Raw genomic sequence first — 13573 nt, forward strand, 5'->3', positions numbered from 1 at the left:
GTTCAATTAAAGAGCCTATCGCCTCGCCAATGATCCACAATCAGCGCTGACCGTCCAAAACTAGCGCTGGGAGTCGATTCCTAAAAAGAACCCTTTCCTTTATGTGTGGTTTTCGGGGACACATTTGATTCTGAATCTTGGGATTCGATTCTACACAACATGTTAAAATGTGCGTAAAGAGACAGAATTCTCCTATCACTTTGAAATCTGTCTGAAATCAAAATTCTTCTACATTGTATTCCAATATTTCAATTGGGTCAAAGAGGAAAACAAAAGGAGCTATTTACTTGAATGTTTAACTTTCTAACTTTTCAAAGGCAATACACGGCATATTTGTGTGAGGTAAATAGATGGATGCTGGATGATGGAAAAATGAATGAAATAGAATGCAGATGCTTGTTAATAGCTCCATTAAGAATAGCCAAGAAGTTAACTTGTTAGTCATGGTTATTTACATAGGAATTTTCAGGTTTGTGAAAGACCTAGAATCAAAGAAGTGCTTATAATCAAATAAAGCTCCCAACCATACACACCTGAAGATTTTGACAGACTCACATTTTAGCCATATATATAATTTATTATAATTATATAATTTATTTTAATTTATAATTACATAATTATAGTTTATAATTCCTCTCAAGATATTCTTGCTACAATTATATTATTAATTTATGTAATTTAATTAATTCAATATTTCTGCTGACCAAGTGCAGGAATCCAAATTCTTGTTTGCAACCGACTGTATCGAATCCTATTACTTTCAATCAGAATCAGAGTCGACTCTAAATTTGTGGAATTGAATCGATCTCTTGGCAGCGCTATTTGGCCACACCTTCTCCAGTGCCAATTGGGCGGATCTAGAATTTAATGAACATGCTGGTTGACGAATGACAACAGGGTTTTGGCCCTAGCAACTCCGCTGATGAGCCAATCAGCTCTCAGCTAGGGCTGAACTTTTTTTTCCCCCTGTTGAGGGAAGCTGAAGCTACAGTGGAATCCAAGCAGATGATCTCAATGGACGAGTGCGACGACGAGGAGAAAAGGAAGCAGAAAAAGGAATACAGTCTCGAGTGCACATAGTGTCAGGAGTTCCTGTGGCATTCCTAGAACATCTTTCGTTGTTGTTTATGTGATAAATGTGTAAATTAGCGACACAGACTTTTACGTTGCAGTAGTGCGTTTATTCCCGCTCAGAACAAAAACGTTTTCCTCGAGAGCATCTTAAGTGTGATTAAACCAGAGTCCGTCTTTGAGCTGAGCTGGAGTGGGAGAAACTGTCTTTGTCATATGTGAGACAGAAAGAGAAATGTTTGGTGTCATGTAGGAGACTATAGTGTGGTCTGAAATTCTGGACATAAGGAAGACAGAGCACAAATAAAGAAGATGACCCATAATGGGACATCAGAGTGACACATTCATGAAGATGAGCCACAGGAGCAGCCCCGCTAAAGCCTATGATTTTCTGCTGAAATTTCTACTGGTGGGAGACAGTGATGTGGGAAAAGGAGAAATACTGGCCAGTTTACAGGATGGATCTAGTGAATCGCCTTATGGATATAACATGGGTGAGTAAATAGGTGACAAATGCAGCTCTTGATATTCTATGACATAAGCCTCAATTCGCATCTGGCCAACTGCTGCTGTACATGTTGTTTTCTCAATATTAGTATAAACAGAGTCAGATCTCTTGCATCATTCTGTAGTGCTTCCATTGTTTACACTGACGTCAAAGTTTCTCCAAAAACATGTAAGGATAATAAGGGGGAAAGAAATAGGTACATAAACAAATACATTATTGGTCCTTTAACATCTCCAACATTATTTAGTAAATGATTATATTACATTCAAAATATAGATGTAGAGTACTTCGTAGATTAAAACACAGCATTTCAGGTGACAGTGCTTGGCTTAAATGTAGAAAAGTATTTTTAATTATCATGTGTTTCTGGACAATCCTCAGCATGGCGCTGGACATTTATGATCAGAGACTGACGCAACTGTTTTTATCATGATTAGCAGCTGAACTCTAGTAACCCACAGCCTGTTTGGAAAAAATAGCTGATCCCTTGAGACAAATCAGTTTCAGAGCAATGCTATGGGGATAAACACATAGCTGGAAGCACTGCTTCTAATAAACCCATAAACATCATAGGTTGTGTCTTAAAGAGGAAATAATGGGTCTCCTAATCCAAAGCTGTAGGCACATACTGGCATTGTAAACCTACCTGGACTCCATTCTTTCCAAAGCTAACACTGCTTCACGTGATAGCGTGTTTTACTTTTAAAATCTAAACACCCCTGTACAAGTTGAAAGTTTTCAGACTATTAGTTGTCTTTTATTGCATTGTATTTTTCACATATTGCACCCTATATGGAAAGTATGAAAGAATTTGCGCAAAGTGCAAATTCACTAAGTGCAGAAGTTGCATTCATTGCCATTTTCAAAGTGCACCTGGTCAAAGTCCAAGGCCTGTCAGAGTATTCAGAGCCTCATTTGCACAGTTTAGATTACACTGGTACTGTTTGGGATAAGGGGATTGCACCCCACCCCCACCTCCCCACACATCTAGTTACTTTGAAAATTGAACCACTATTTAATTTGATTGAGAGCCAGTCTCTAAAGGTCATAAGGTGCTGGAGCTCAGACTACCTTTCATCGCTGCTGCCTGTTCACCTGTGTTGCATAATAGTCTTTACAGATATGTGTGCGCCCCAGAAAATGACAATAGGTTATTATAAACAACACTGAATCATGAAATATTTCATTAATCATAACTCTTTCATGAGTAAAACTGCTAGTTGCATCATTGATGTTTTAGAACAAAAAACACCCTGAATACTTATTTATTCCTTATCACAGAAAGATTTTTTTATTACATACAGAAATTTTTCAGTACCTGCAGATGCCATCTCCTCAAAACTGCCTTAGTTGAGTTGTTATCTGTTTAAAGCAGAAATATAAAATCCAGACCAGTCCTAGCTCAGAATCCTTTAGGGAGAGGTATGAATACGTAAAGCATTACGCCATTATGTACGCCTTCATATTTCACAGTTGATTCATCTACATCATCTTTGGCAGTGTTTTCCCTTTTAGGCCCTCCTGTGCATCTGCCAAGATACAAATATTCTACAAACAGACTCACATATCCAAGGTTTAGGCAGTAAATAATAGGGAGGCCAGTGTAAGAGACTAGAATTAATATAGTATAGATTTTGGGTGCTTTCTCTTACTTAAGTGGTATCTCTGAAGGGCTGTGAGCCTTCAGAAACCCCTGTTGTGATTTCAATCTTGAGCAATTATTACTACTGTCATAACCTCTTATATAACTGCTATTCTTTGCTCACAGGCACTGCACAAGATGTAGCTTTAGTGACACTGGGTGCAGCCAACATTTTCTGGCAATAGAATATTCAGATGTTTGTCTTTACTTGTGACCCTTTTTGGTGGGTTGTGTTTTAGGTTGAGTGTTTATAGAGAGTGCTTTCTATCTCACAGTCTGATCTTTTGTCAGGCCGTGACAAATGAAGCCTTCCAGCTGCTCTTCTGAGTATTGATGCTGTAAAAGAAACTGAAAAACGGGCCAAACATTTCTCTTGTTGCTAAATCCCTGGCGCATTCTTAAGCTTTTTTGCCTGAACCTAACTCTAAACCAGGTGGTAAAAACCTTTTGGTACAATATTACGGTTTGTCCATGTGCTGAGTGCACACTTAGGTCAGTGATAACTGCTCTGCTTCAGGCTAACAAAACAGTCACTCTCCTCAGAGGTCCAAGTAGGGAACACAGAGGCTGTTTGTGCTGCGCTTTGGTCTGTTCAGATGCTCGTGTGCTGTTGTACCAGGGAGCTGGAGCCAGCAATGGTTCTGCACAACTGAGCTTAAGCTTCAGAATGTCATCACCTCCTGAAGCTTTCAACTTCCTACTGCTCTTCTCCTGTTAGTTCTATATGTGTCATCCTTTCAGAAAACACCCATGCCTTATTGCTGTGTGGTGTAAAGGGAAGAGAAAAGAGGTGCACAGAACTGGATAATTGCACAGGGAGACAGAAGATGTGAAAAAAAAAATGTGTTGAGATGAATCAGAGGTGGCCCACACAAACGGGGAAAATGTTTAGATTTTATTTATATAATGTCCTGCTTTTTCTGAATGCAATACAGATGTCATCAAATATTCTTTATATTTTCATATAGGAATAATACACATTTTACAGCATCTTATCGTTTCTGAAACTTTGTATAGTACAGGTATTTTGTGTAAAGGAATATTCTTCCAAGACCTTTCACTGAATTCATTAATTTTGTGTGGAAGAATAATTTTATAAGCTCTGCCTTTTGAATGTTCACATGTTAGCACATGCCTTTACATACATTGTGGTGTCTGTGTCATTTGCCATGATCCCATGTCTAAATTTATTTGAGCTGTGTTTTTGATGGGTTAATTTGGCTACTTTTATGCAGGACTAGATCATTTGAAGCCATGTGCTGTCACTAAAATATGTCTCAAACAACGACTATGTATATTTCCACGGTATTGGCTTTCAGCCTGGCTGTCACAGAGGAATGTATGATGGGTCATGAAGCTCTTCAGAAGTCCGAGTGATCACTATGTGTGTTTGTGTTTGGAGTCAAAGGCCTCTTAAACATGCCACTAAGCACTCGTTAACTATCAAAGAGAACGTCTTTAAGCTTTACTCTTATTATTATTGTACCCTATTGTGTTATTCATTGTTGCCTAGAGACTGTCGTACTTCAGCAGAGGAAAAGTTGTACATAGGAATGACGAGCAGAATTCAGATGAAACCAGACATATTTCAGTTATGTTTTATCCTAGCATCTGCATAAAACCTTGAGTGCTGCGGACACTGTTCTGTATTAATGCATAAAACGATTTTTGTCATGTAATCAGATTATGCTTTTAAAATTTTACACATAAAAAAACTTAGGTGACTACAAAAAAGCTGAAAACTATCAGGGGTGGGTGATACTACAAGAGTATAACCCTTACCTGTGATTCTGCAAACCACTTCTAGTATATTGGTCAGAACACACATCGCAAGAAAAATGATAAATACAATATGTGAATATAAATAAATTTTTCATATCTTATGCAAGGTGCATTCTAAATTAAGCTAATATAATAAACACAAGTAATTATGCCGTTACAATGGCACAGCAGGTAGTGTCACAGTCACACAGTTCCACAATCCTGGGTTTGTAGGTTTAGGTCCCGCTCCAGGTGACTGTCTATGAGGAGTTTGGTGTGTGCTCCCTGTGTTCGTGTGCGTTTCCTCCGGGTGCTCTGGTTTCATTCCACGGTCCAAAAACACACATTGGTAGGTGGATTGGTGACACAAAAGTATCCCTAGGTGTGAATGTGTGAGTATGTGTGTGGCCCTGCAAAGGACTGGCGCCCCCTCCAGGGTGTGTTCCTGCCTTGCGCCCAGTGATTGCGGGTAGGCTCTGGACTCACTCCGTCCCTGAACTGGATAAGCAGTTATAGACAATGAATGAATGAATGAATTATGCTGATATCGTAGTAAATAGTGCAGGTATTCAGAGCTCTGTACAACATCTATGATACAATAACTATCCAGAAAGAATGTACAAAATGGCTTTTACAGCAGAGACATCTGCTAATTGTAATACAAGGTAATCCAATATATATATAACTCCAAGATGTTGAATTTAGAATTTGCAACATACACACATTTTTGTGTATTTTTCAAACAATGTTGAAAAATATAAAATAAAAAATGTGTGTTGGGGGCAGGGTGTAGTTGGGGATGTTTGTCTGTATGCTGCAACAAAATGTGACATTTTTTTACAACAACAATGCCCAACTCCAGTTGTGAATTTACTGTTGTCTTCTGCAGGGATTGATTATAAAACCACCACTATACTGCTCGATGGGCGCAGAGTTAAGCTGCAGCTTTGGTGAGTATATTTGCATCAGAATGATCACAACTAAAGCTGTACATGTAGAAAAGATGTGATCATACCTAATTAATCTTTGGAGGGGCTCGGTTTTAAATTAGTATTTCCATTTTATAGTGTTTAGTAATTAGAACTCTTTAACTTATGAGTGTATGGATATTGTCCCTGCAGTTGTAACTTCAAGTGCAGGATATGCTGAAAAGGTCCTTTGGTTAGTGAAATATGAAGAAAATATGCCAAAAGTCTGAGTATGTAAATTATACCATTGCTCAACACAGTTTTCCAATGAAGCACACAGCCAAGTCAATCCTGCCAAGCGTGCCCACAAGCCTTATTTAAATTCTAGAATATTTTTAGAGGACTGCACTCTCACTTGAGTCAGCTTTAAATTATTAATTATATCTCAGCGGATGAGGCATCTTAGTGAGAAGTGTTTATAATAATTCATCCACTAGCCGTGCTGACAAACCAGAACATACTGGCTACATGTAGAGCAGAGCCACATAGTTTAAATGATTTAGAAAACCCTGATCATACTCACAGTCTACTGCCCTGGCACCATGCACCAAGAACACATCATTTTATGAAACACAGGACAGAAGGTACCTGCAGAAACAGCTTCTGGAAAGCTGAAGAAGATTACTGTAAATTGGATGTGAGTGTGCTTTTGTTGTTTTGTAGGGACACCTCTGGACAGGGTCGTTTCTGCACCATCTTTCGCTCTTACTCCAGAGGAGCACAGGTATGCTAACACACATTTTTTACAGTTAATAACTATGGGTCCTACAAACCTCCTGTTTCTCTGAGGCTGATATCAGACCTCAGGGTCTGATCAACCCAACCAATACCAAGTGCCAATCCATTACCAGTGCACTGTTAAGGCATAAATATTGGAGTGAGGCCAACTTATGATAGTGGAGAGAGGTATAGAACAAAACATATTTAGTTTGATGGTTGTAGAAAGTTTATAAAATTGCATTGTTACAATTACTTAAGAATCATGACTATGAAACTATATATCTGATCTACATAATAAAGTCAGTATCTCTGCCTATCTGTAGGATCTTTTCATCATTAATAACACACAGTGGTTTTGAATCTCTTAAAGGCAAAAAAAAAAAAAAAAACAGACAGAGTCTGGCTATTAAACATTCATGGTTTTTTTTATTTTGTTTTGTTTTGTTTTGTTCTTTATATTCAGTGTTGATAAATGCTCCACCCAGAGGTCAGCAGTTCCTTTTCAAAGGCATGTGGTAAAGCAGGGTGGGCTATTACTGTTGATGTGATATTTTCCTGTTCTGGCTTATGCACATATCATAATAATGCCCAAGCTGGGACGAAAAGACACCACAGATGACCTGCTCTTGCATTCTTTCCTGAATCCTATAAAGAAACTAGTGGACACAAAGCTGAGAGCTTCAGAAAGTTTAGAGGTTTATGGCGTATTTATTGCAGTTACAAAAGTTAGTGTTAACCTGGATATAACTGTATAATTTAATAGAATGTTTTCACAGGGCCAGTATGGATAACTGTGTATCAAAGTGTATCATGTAATGTAATGTTTAATGTGTATTTCCCACAGGGTGTCATCCTTGTATATGACATTACAAATCGCTGGTCCTTTGATGGAATTGACAGATGGATTAAAGAGATTGATGAGGTAAAACTTTCAGTGTTTCTGTTCAAATCAAAATCTGTTCCTCAAAAACAATACTGAAATTCTTGGTACTGCATTTTTATATTCCCTGAGTGTGTTTTCTGTTATTTCATATCCGGTTATGACTAATCCAGTTCAGGGTCGTGGGTCTGGAGTCTGCCCACTGGGCGCAAGGCAGGAACACACCCTAGACAAGGCGCCAGTCCATCACAGGGCACCGCACACTCACATATTCACACCTATGGACACTTTTGAATAGCTAGTTCACCTACCAGCATGTGATTTTGAACTGTGCGAGGACACCGGAGAAGCCAGAAACCCATGCAGACATGGTTAGTTTCCTGTAGTGCCACTGTGCCACCTTCAGTGTATTTTACGATTTGTATCTTACTTTGTTAAACTAATTTATGATATATCAACCTTTTTTTCTTCTGTGACAAACGAAGAGCATTCAAAGAGCAGAAGGAGAGCATGCAGTGTTCACAGTGAAACTGAAATATCAAAGAAACTAGTATGTTCTGGTTGGTTTGTTAAGAACTAATTGAAACATAACTACGTCTTATTGAATATTTATTCCCCAGCATGCACCAGGAGTACCTAAGATCCTGGTGGGGAACCGGCTACATTTGGCCTACAAGCGTCAGGTGACCACTGAAAATGCCCAGGCCTTTGCAGAGCGTCTGGGTGTCACCTTTTTTGAGGTCAGCCCTCTGTGCAACTTCAACATCACAGAGTCCTTCACTGAATTGGCTCGCATTGTTCTAATGCGTCATGGCATGGAGAGACTCTGGAAACCCAACAAAGGTAACCACTTTGTCCTATGGTACCTATTACTAAATAAAACTATTTATAACATTTACAGGCAAATAAAGTGTGCAATGTTGTAGAAGACACTGAGCAGAGAACTTGTGAAAGGAGGTTGTTGTGATTAATTTTTTGGCAGTGAATTGAGATAACTGAAAATGTGTCACCATATGGACATGAAAGTATGTCAAGAAGTGTGTGCCTGAATGTGTTTTAATGCATTTAGATAAGCAATCATTTCCATAAGCAAGCTTCCATACAAACCTAAGTCACCCATAACTGAGTGACCACATAAACTTACACAGCAATTACGTATGCAGCCCAAGAATGCTCAGTAAACCAAAAGAATCCAAGGTTTTTAAAACCTTTAAGCTAACTCTGGAGACACCCAGTGGTCAGATACCAAAGCAATGTCCAAAATATTAATTCTGCCATAGCATTTGAAGGCCTACATGCTTGCCCTTTAAATTAAACAAAAACATGTAAATCCAGAATAAACAAAATCTAAATATTTTATAACCTGTTTTAAGTTTTGACTGTTCATTTTAAAGTAAGAAACAATGACAAATCAGTTTTGTGTGTAATCTTCAGATGAGTGTTGTAGCCCTTGAAAGCCAGCATTTATACACTTTGTCTTGAGTCACGTTTGTCTTTCATAATTGAAACTGCCAAATACTGTATTTTTCTTATTACGGTCACGTGAGACCAACAGACTTTGTTTTCATGGGTTTGCGTTTTGAGTTCAGGAGGAACAGTTTTGCTTTTATAACTGCTGAAATTATTTTTAAATGGCCCATGAGCTAGCTTTTCTAAACATCATTATTATGAAAGAACAAAAAGAACATTTAGGCCTGTTTGATATTTATTTGACATCTAGTCATTAAGTAGAAGCTATTCATCTTTCTACATTAAGAAAAAAATCAGAAAACATATTTTATGAAAACAAAAGATAGACTTGACAAGAAATTATAATTGGTGTATGTTTCTGTATGTGTTTGTAATTTTGTTCATCCTTCTGTACTGCATTTTTTTTACTTCTTTTCATTTTTTTTATGGAATTCTGAAAGAACACTTGCTCACATTTCACATTGATTACATTTTATCCTTCTCCCAATTCAGTTTATTCCACATTCAGTCATGTAAAGAGGAGGTCGGGTCTCTGGAGCTGTTCACTGTACTTTTCCCCCAGTAGGTTTTTTGTTTGATTTTCTACTTTTTTGTTTACTGAGTTCCTACTTTTTAGTGTACTTTTTCTTTTTCTCAGTAAAGACTTTTGGACAGCTACAGATGCATTCAGACCTATAATACTTAAGCGTGTTTCACACTTGTACGTTAATCCAGAAATGTATGTGTGAATATTATGTTAGTAATATTTATACAAGACATTACCCTGACCTTCTACTCAATATAAGCTCCAGAAAATGTGAGCACATGTTTGAATAGAGCCAGTAATGTTCCAGAGAATCCTGCCATTCCTCATAGGTATCACTGCACAGGTGCCAATCCATGCCTACATGTGAAAATGTGTCTGACACTGAAAATCTATGGTTGTGTGTTAATTAATTCTTCAGACTTTTTCCATTGTTCATATCTATAAAAACAAAAATACATAGGAGTGGAAGTTTCTAAAAATGGAAAATTAAAAAATTCAGAAACATTAGTACCCTACAAGACCTGGAACAACACAGCAACATTCACCATCAGAAAGAAGACTTAAAGTTACTTTTTCATATCCGAAAAAAAACAAGCGGCTTAAGTGAAAGGATGGACAGTAACAGCTGTGAACTTTTTATTATTTTTTGGACTATGAAGCAAGTGTAGGGCTTGTTCTCCTGTCTCTCAGAGATACAACTTTAATTATTCTGTATGGTGAATGTTGCTGCGTTGTTCCAGGTCTTGTAGGGTACCAATGTTTCAGATTTTTTAAGGATGGTTAAGGATCACAACTGGACTTTTAGTGACCAATAATGTACCTCTTACAGTTCTGTTGTTTCTGAGATTATATTCTGATAAAAGAATAAAAATTGTCTTAGAATGTCTTTTTTTTTTAACTCTTCTCTATTTGGAGATGTCTCTTTTGTCGACACTAATAGATTCTTTGAACATATGACTCAAAATTTCTCCCTGTTTGCAGTGTTGAGTCTGCAGGACCTGTGCTGCCGCTCCATCGTCTCTTGCACACCTGTGCACCTGGTGGACAAACTCCCACTTCCTGTTGCCTTAAAGAGCCACCTCAAGTCCTTCTCCATGGCCAACGGCCTCAATGCCCGCATGATGCATGGACGCTCATACTCTGTCATAGCCAGCAGCGTCAAGAAGAGGAATGGAACGAAAAAATCCAAACTCATCTACCCACCCCTAAGCCCGTCCCAGAGCTGTGCAAGGACCAGCTGCAAGATATCATAGTCTAATAACAGTGGGAACTCACAACTTAAACACACAACCACAGTTTACAACATGAGGCAATGTTCAAAATCAACAGGGTTTTACTTCAGTGAAGACATTTCTCAGTGACTCGTGGCAAACAGTGCCCATGATCTTTCCATTACACCCAGATATCCACTGGATCTGAATGTGATTGCTCAAAGAGATTGGATAGACTCATGAGAAGGGATTTGAGTGTGAAGAAATTATTTCCACCATGTTTTGCATATATGTACAATATATTTCATCCTGTTTGTAAATGATGAGTTAGAAATATAAAGGTACTGCATTTGGCATTGAAGACATCAAACATTTTACCAAGCTTGGACCAAGCAAGCATGAGGGCAGAGTAAAACTGTCCTGTTTTTTTTTTCCACAGTGGACCTAGTTAATAATACCAGCTTGTTTTCTAAAGTTTCTTCTAATGCTCTTCAGGGTACACGTATTGAACAAAACATCAGTGTTGAGAAATGCAGCTCTTTGTATTGTGTATTTAAGTCATGTTGTTTGATACTATTATTATTCTTAATTATTGTAATGCACTTGAATTGTGAATGATATTGTTATATTTTCTATGGAGTGACACCAAAGATGTGGCAGATTAAATAAGGAGCTCACCAATGCTAACATGATTTGTTATGAAATCAATACAGACACTAATGTTTCAATTACACTGCAGATCTACAGGAATTCATTACTAGATATAATTTTTTTTAATAAAAGTGTGTTACCAACAGAATCGCTGACTGATTTTCAATATCTCAGCCATGTCACCACTAGAGGGGAGTGTTGAGCTTTATTTTTCTAAACTAAGAGCAATATATTTCAAATAGGTTTAAATAGTGGATTAAAGGGCAGACTGGATCCAATGGATTTTATGCTTAAATTGGAAGCCGTGTGAAATAATCTATAGTAAGCAGCAATCAGTGCTGGCAGAATGGGGTGCACTTTATAAAAGCCACAGAAAACATTTACTCCTAGCTTCAGCTCTTTATTCTAGTAAGAACACTTACTAGTAAGGTTGTGGGATGCTGATAAGAAAATAGGTCGTGTATACTGCACTCTGCTCTGCTAACTTTAGAGCCCAGTCAAGTGGAAACATGAAATCACACCTCTGTGAGAGCTGCTGTCAGCAGAATATGCCCTAATACCTTCTACACAATAGCTCAGACAAGCAAATTTGATATTGTAGCAACATTAATTGAAACATGAAATAATCTCTCCTCTTTGTAGAACAGGGCAATCTACTCTATCAGACATGAAGGAACAGCACACCCCTCAAGGCAAAAATTATACAACACAAAATTAAAACCACTCGTTTCAGTTTCCCATAATGCCATCTCACCCTTTCTCTTTCCTTTGTGTTTTCTTTGTGTTTGGTCAAACCACAATTTTATACATCAAAAAGAAAGCTTCTAAGGTTTTGAGAGATAAATACTGGATGTAGCAAGAAGATCCAGTGCAGCTCTATATGTGACTGTTTTTTTTCCCCTGAACTTTTATTTTAAAAAACCAGCCAGTTCTTTTACTTACAGATTAAGGCTCTACCCACAGCTAAAACCATAATATTAAAAGACAACTAACAGCACCTCCTAAAAAATACATTATACATTAGCATTATTTGAGTGAAAATATCTTGGGTGTTTCTTCCCACAGTCGAAAAAACACACGTTGGTGGGTGGATTGGCGACTCAAAAGTGTCCGTAGGTGTGAGTGTGTGAGCGAATGTGTGAGTGTGTGAGGGCGCCCCCTCCAGGGTGTATTACCGCCTTGCATCCAATGATTCCAGGTAGGCTCTGGACCCACCGCGACCCTGAACTGGATAAGCGCTTACAGATAATGAATGAATTAATGAATCTTGGGTGTTCACTTATAAAATATTTAAGAAAAATCATATTTAAGAAAAAATCAAAATCAAAAGTGAACTTAAATTGAATAACTGTCTTTAAAACGAGATGAATGTTTAATATTAAATCTTAAAAAGAGCTCTGCGATTTGATCCTGTAAATGAGCTGAAAAGCCTCCAGATGGCGTATGTATCACATCTGTGTATGGGTTGAAGGGACACATGATTTTAATCCGGCAGCCTAAACTGAGTCTAGATTTACTAGAATGGACTGCTAGCCATCTTCAAAGTGGTCCATCTAATGAATGCTGCCATAAAATTCTGATTGTTATTGTAGACTATAAATGCAAGAACAAATGTGACATAAGTGGAGCACTGTAAATGCATTTGAAAATTTTGCGCTTTAATAACAGATGGCATCCATAAAGATAATCATAAACCAAATATATTACATCTGTTTGTCTGCACGTTTGCCATAAGTTATAATTTGGTATGTCTTTGTCATCATGTTCCATTGGTGAACGCCAGAAACAAAGACTACATCTGATACCAAATCACAAGAGGTATGGACATTGTCTTCAGGTGACATATGGATTCAAGGCTTTGAATAGCAAATATTCAAAACTTCACTGATAAATGTGTCCTAAAGACAGGTCAATTTCAAAAGGTGTGGTGTATGACCCTGACACCATGAACTAAAGAGCTGACCCTGCCAAGCTGTTATACACACAACAGGTAACACAAGCTTATGCTTTTATCCAGTAGGGCTTCAGATAAGAGGAACTGTCCAAAAGAGTTTTTGTGTCACTTTTAAAAGGCTTGAAGAGTGAAAGTTTCTGGTTTACTGGTCACTTCAAACGAACATGCTTTAAAATGATAGGTTAAGGCCTGGTAAACTGCTGAAAATGTA

The 13573-nt window shown here is 37.8% G+C and overlaps 2 protein-coding genes across 2 annotated transcripts in view; one reads left to right on the forward strand and one right to left on the reverse strand.

Annotated features, from left to right (window-relative positions):
- stxbp4 (syntaxin binding protein 4) overlaps nucleotides 1-13573 on the reverse strand; it is a 152284-nt gene that overhangs the window by 38667 nt on the left and 100044 nt on the right. The gene's annotated exons all lie outside the window — the stretch shown is intronic.
- rab40b (RAB40B, member RAS oncogene family) lies at nucleotides 980-11536 on the forward strand. Its single transcript, XM_066664938.1, has 6 exons — nucleotides 980-1565; nucleotides 5872-5932; nucleotides 6614-6674; nucleotides 7515-7592; nucleotides 8171-8393; nucleotides 10528-11536. The coding sequence occupies exons 1-6, from the start codon at nucleotides 1394-1396 to the stop codon at nucleotides 10797-10799; spliced, it is 867 nt and encodes a 288-aa protein (XP_066521035.1). The 5' UTR covers nucleotides 980-1393; the 3' UTR covers nucleotides 10800-11536.

This window comes from Hoplias malabaricus, chromosome 3, assembly GCF_029633855.1.
Source record: "Hoplias malabaricus isolate fHopMal1 chromosome 3, fHopMal1.hap1, whole genome shotgun sequence".
Classification (NCBI taxonomy): domain Eukaryota; kingdom Metazoa; phylum Chordata; class Actinopteri; order Characiformes; family Erythrinidae; genus Hoplias; species Hoplias malabaricus.

What these genes read in the sequence shown, in the direction of transcription:
- rab40b (XM_066664938.1), top strand. Translation starts at nt 1,394, where the DNA reads ATGGGACATCAGAGTGACACATTCATGAAGATGAGCCACAGGAGCAGC. An exon ending in AGAGTTAAGCTGCAGCTTTG is followed by an intron (nt 5,933 to 6,613) that starts GTGAGTATATTT and finishes GTTGTTTTGTAG; the next exon opens with GGACACCTCTGGACAGGGTC. An exon ending in CTTACTCCAGAGGAGCACAG is followed by an intron (nt 6,675 to 7,514) that starts GTATGCTAACAC and finishes TATTTCCCACAG; the next exon opens with GGTGTCATCCTTGTATATGA.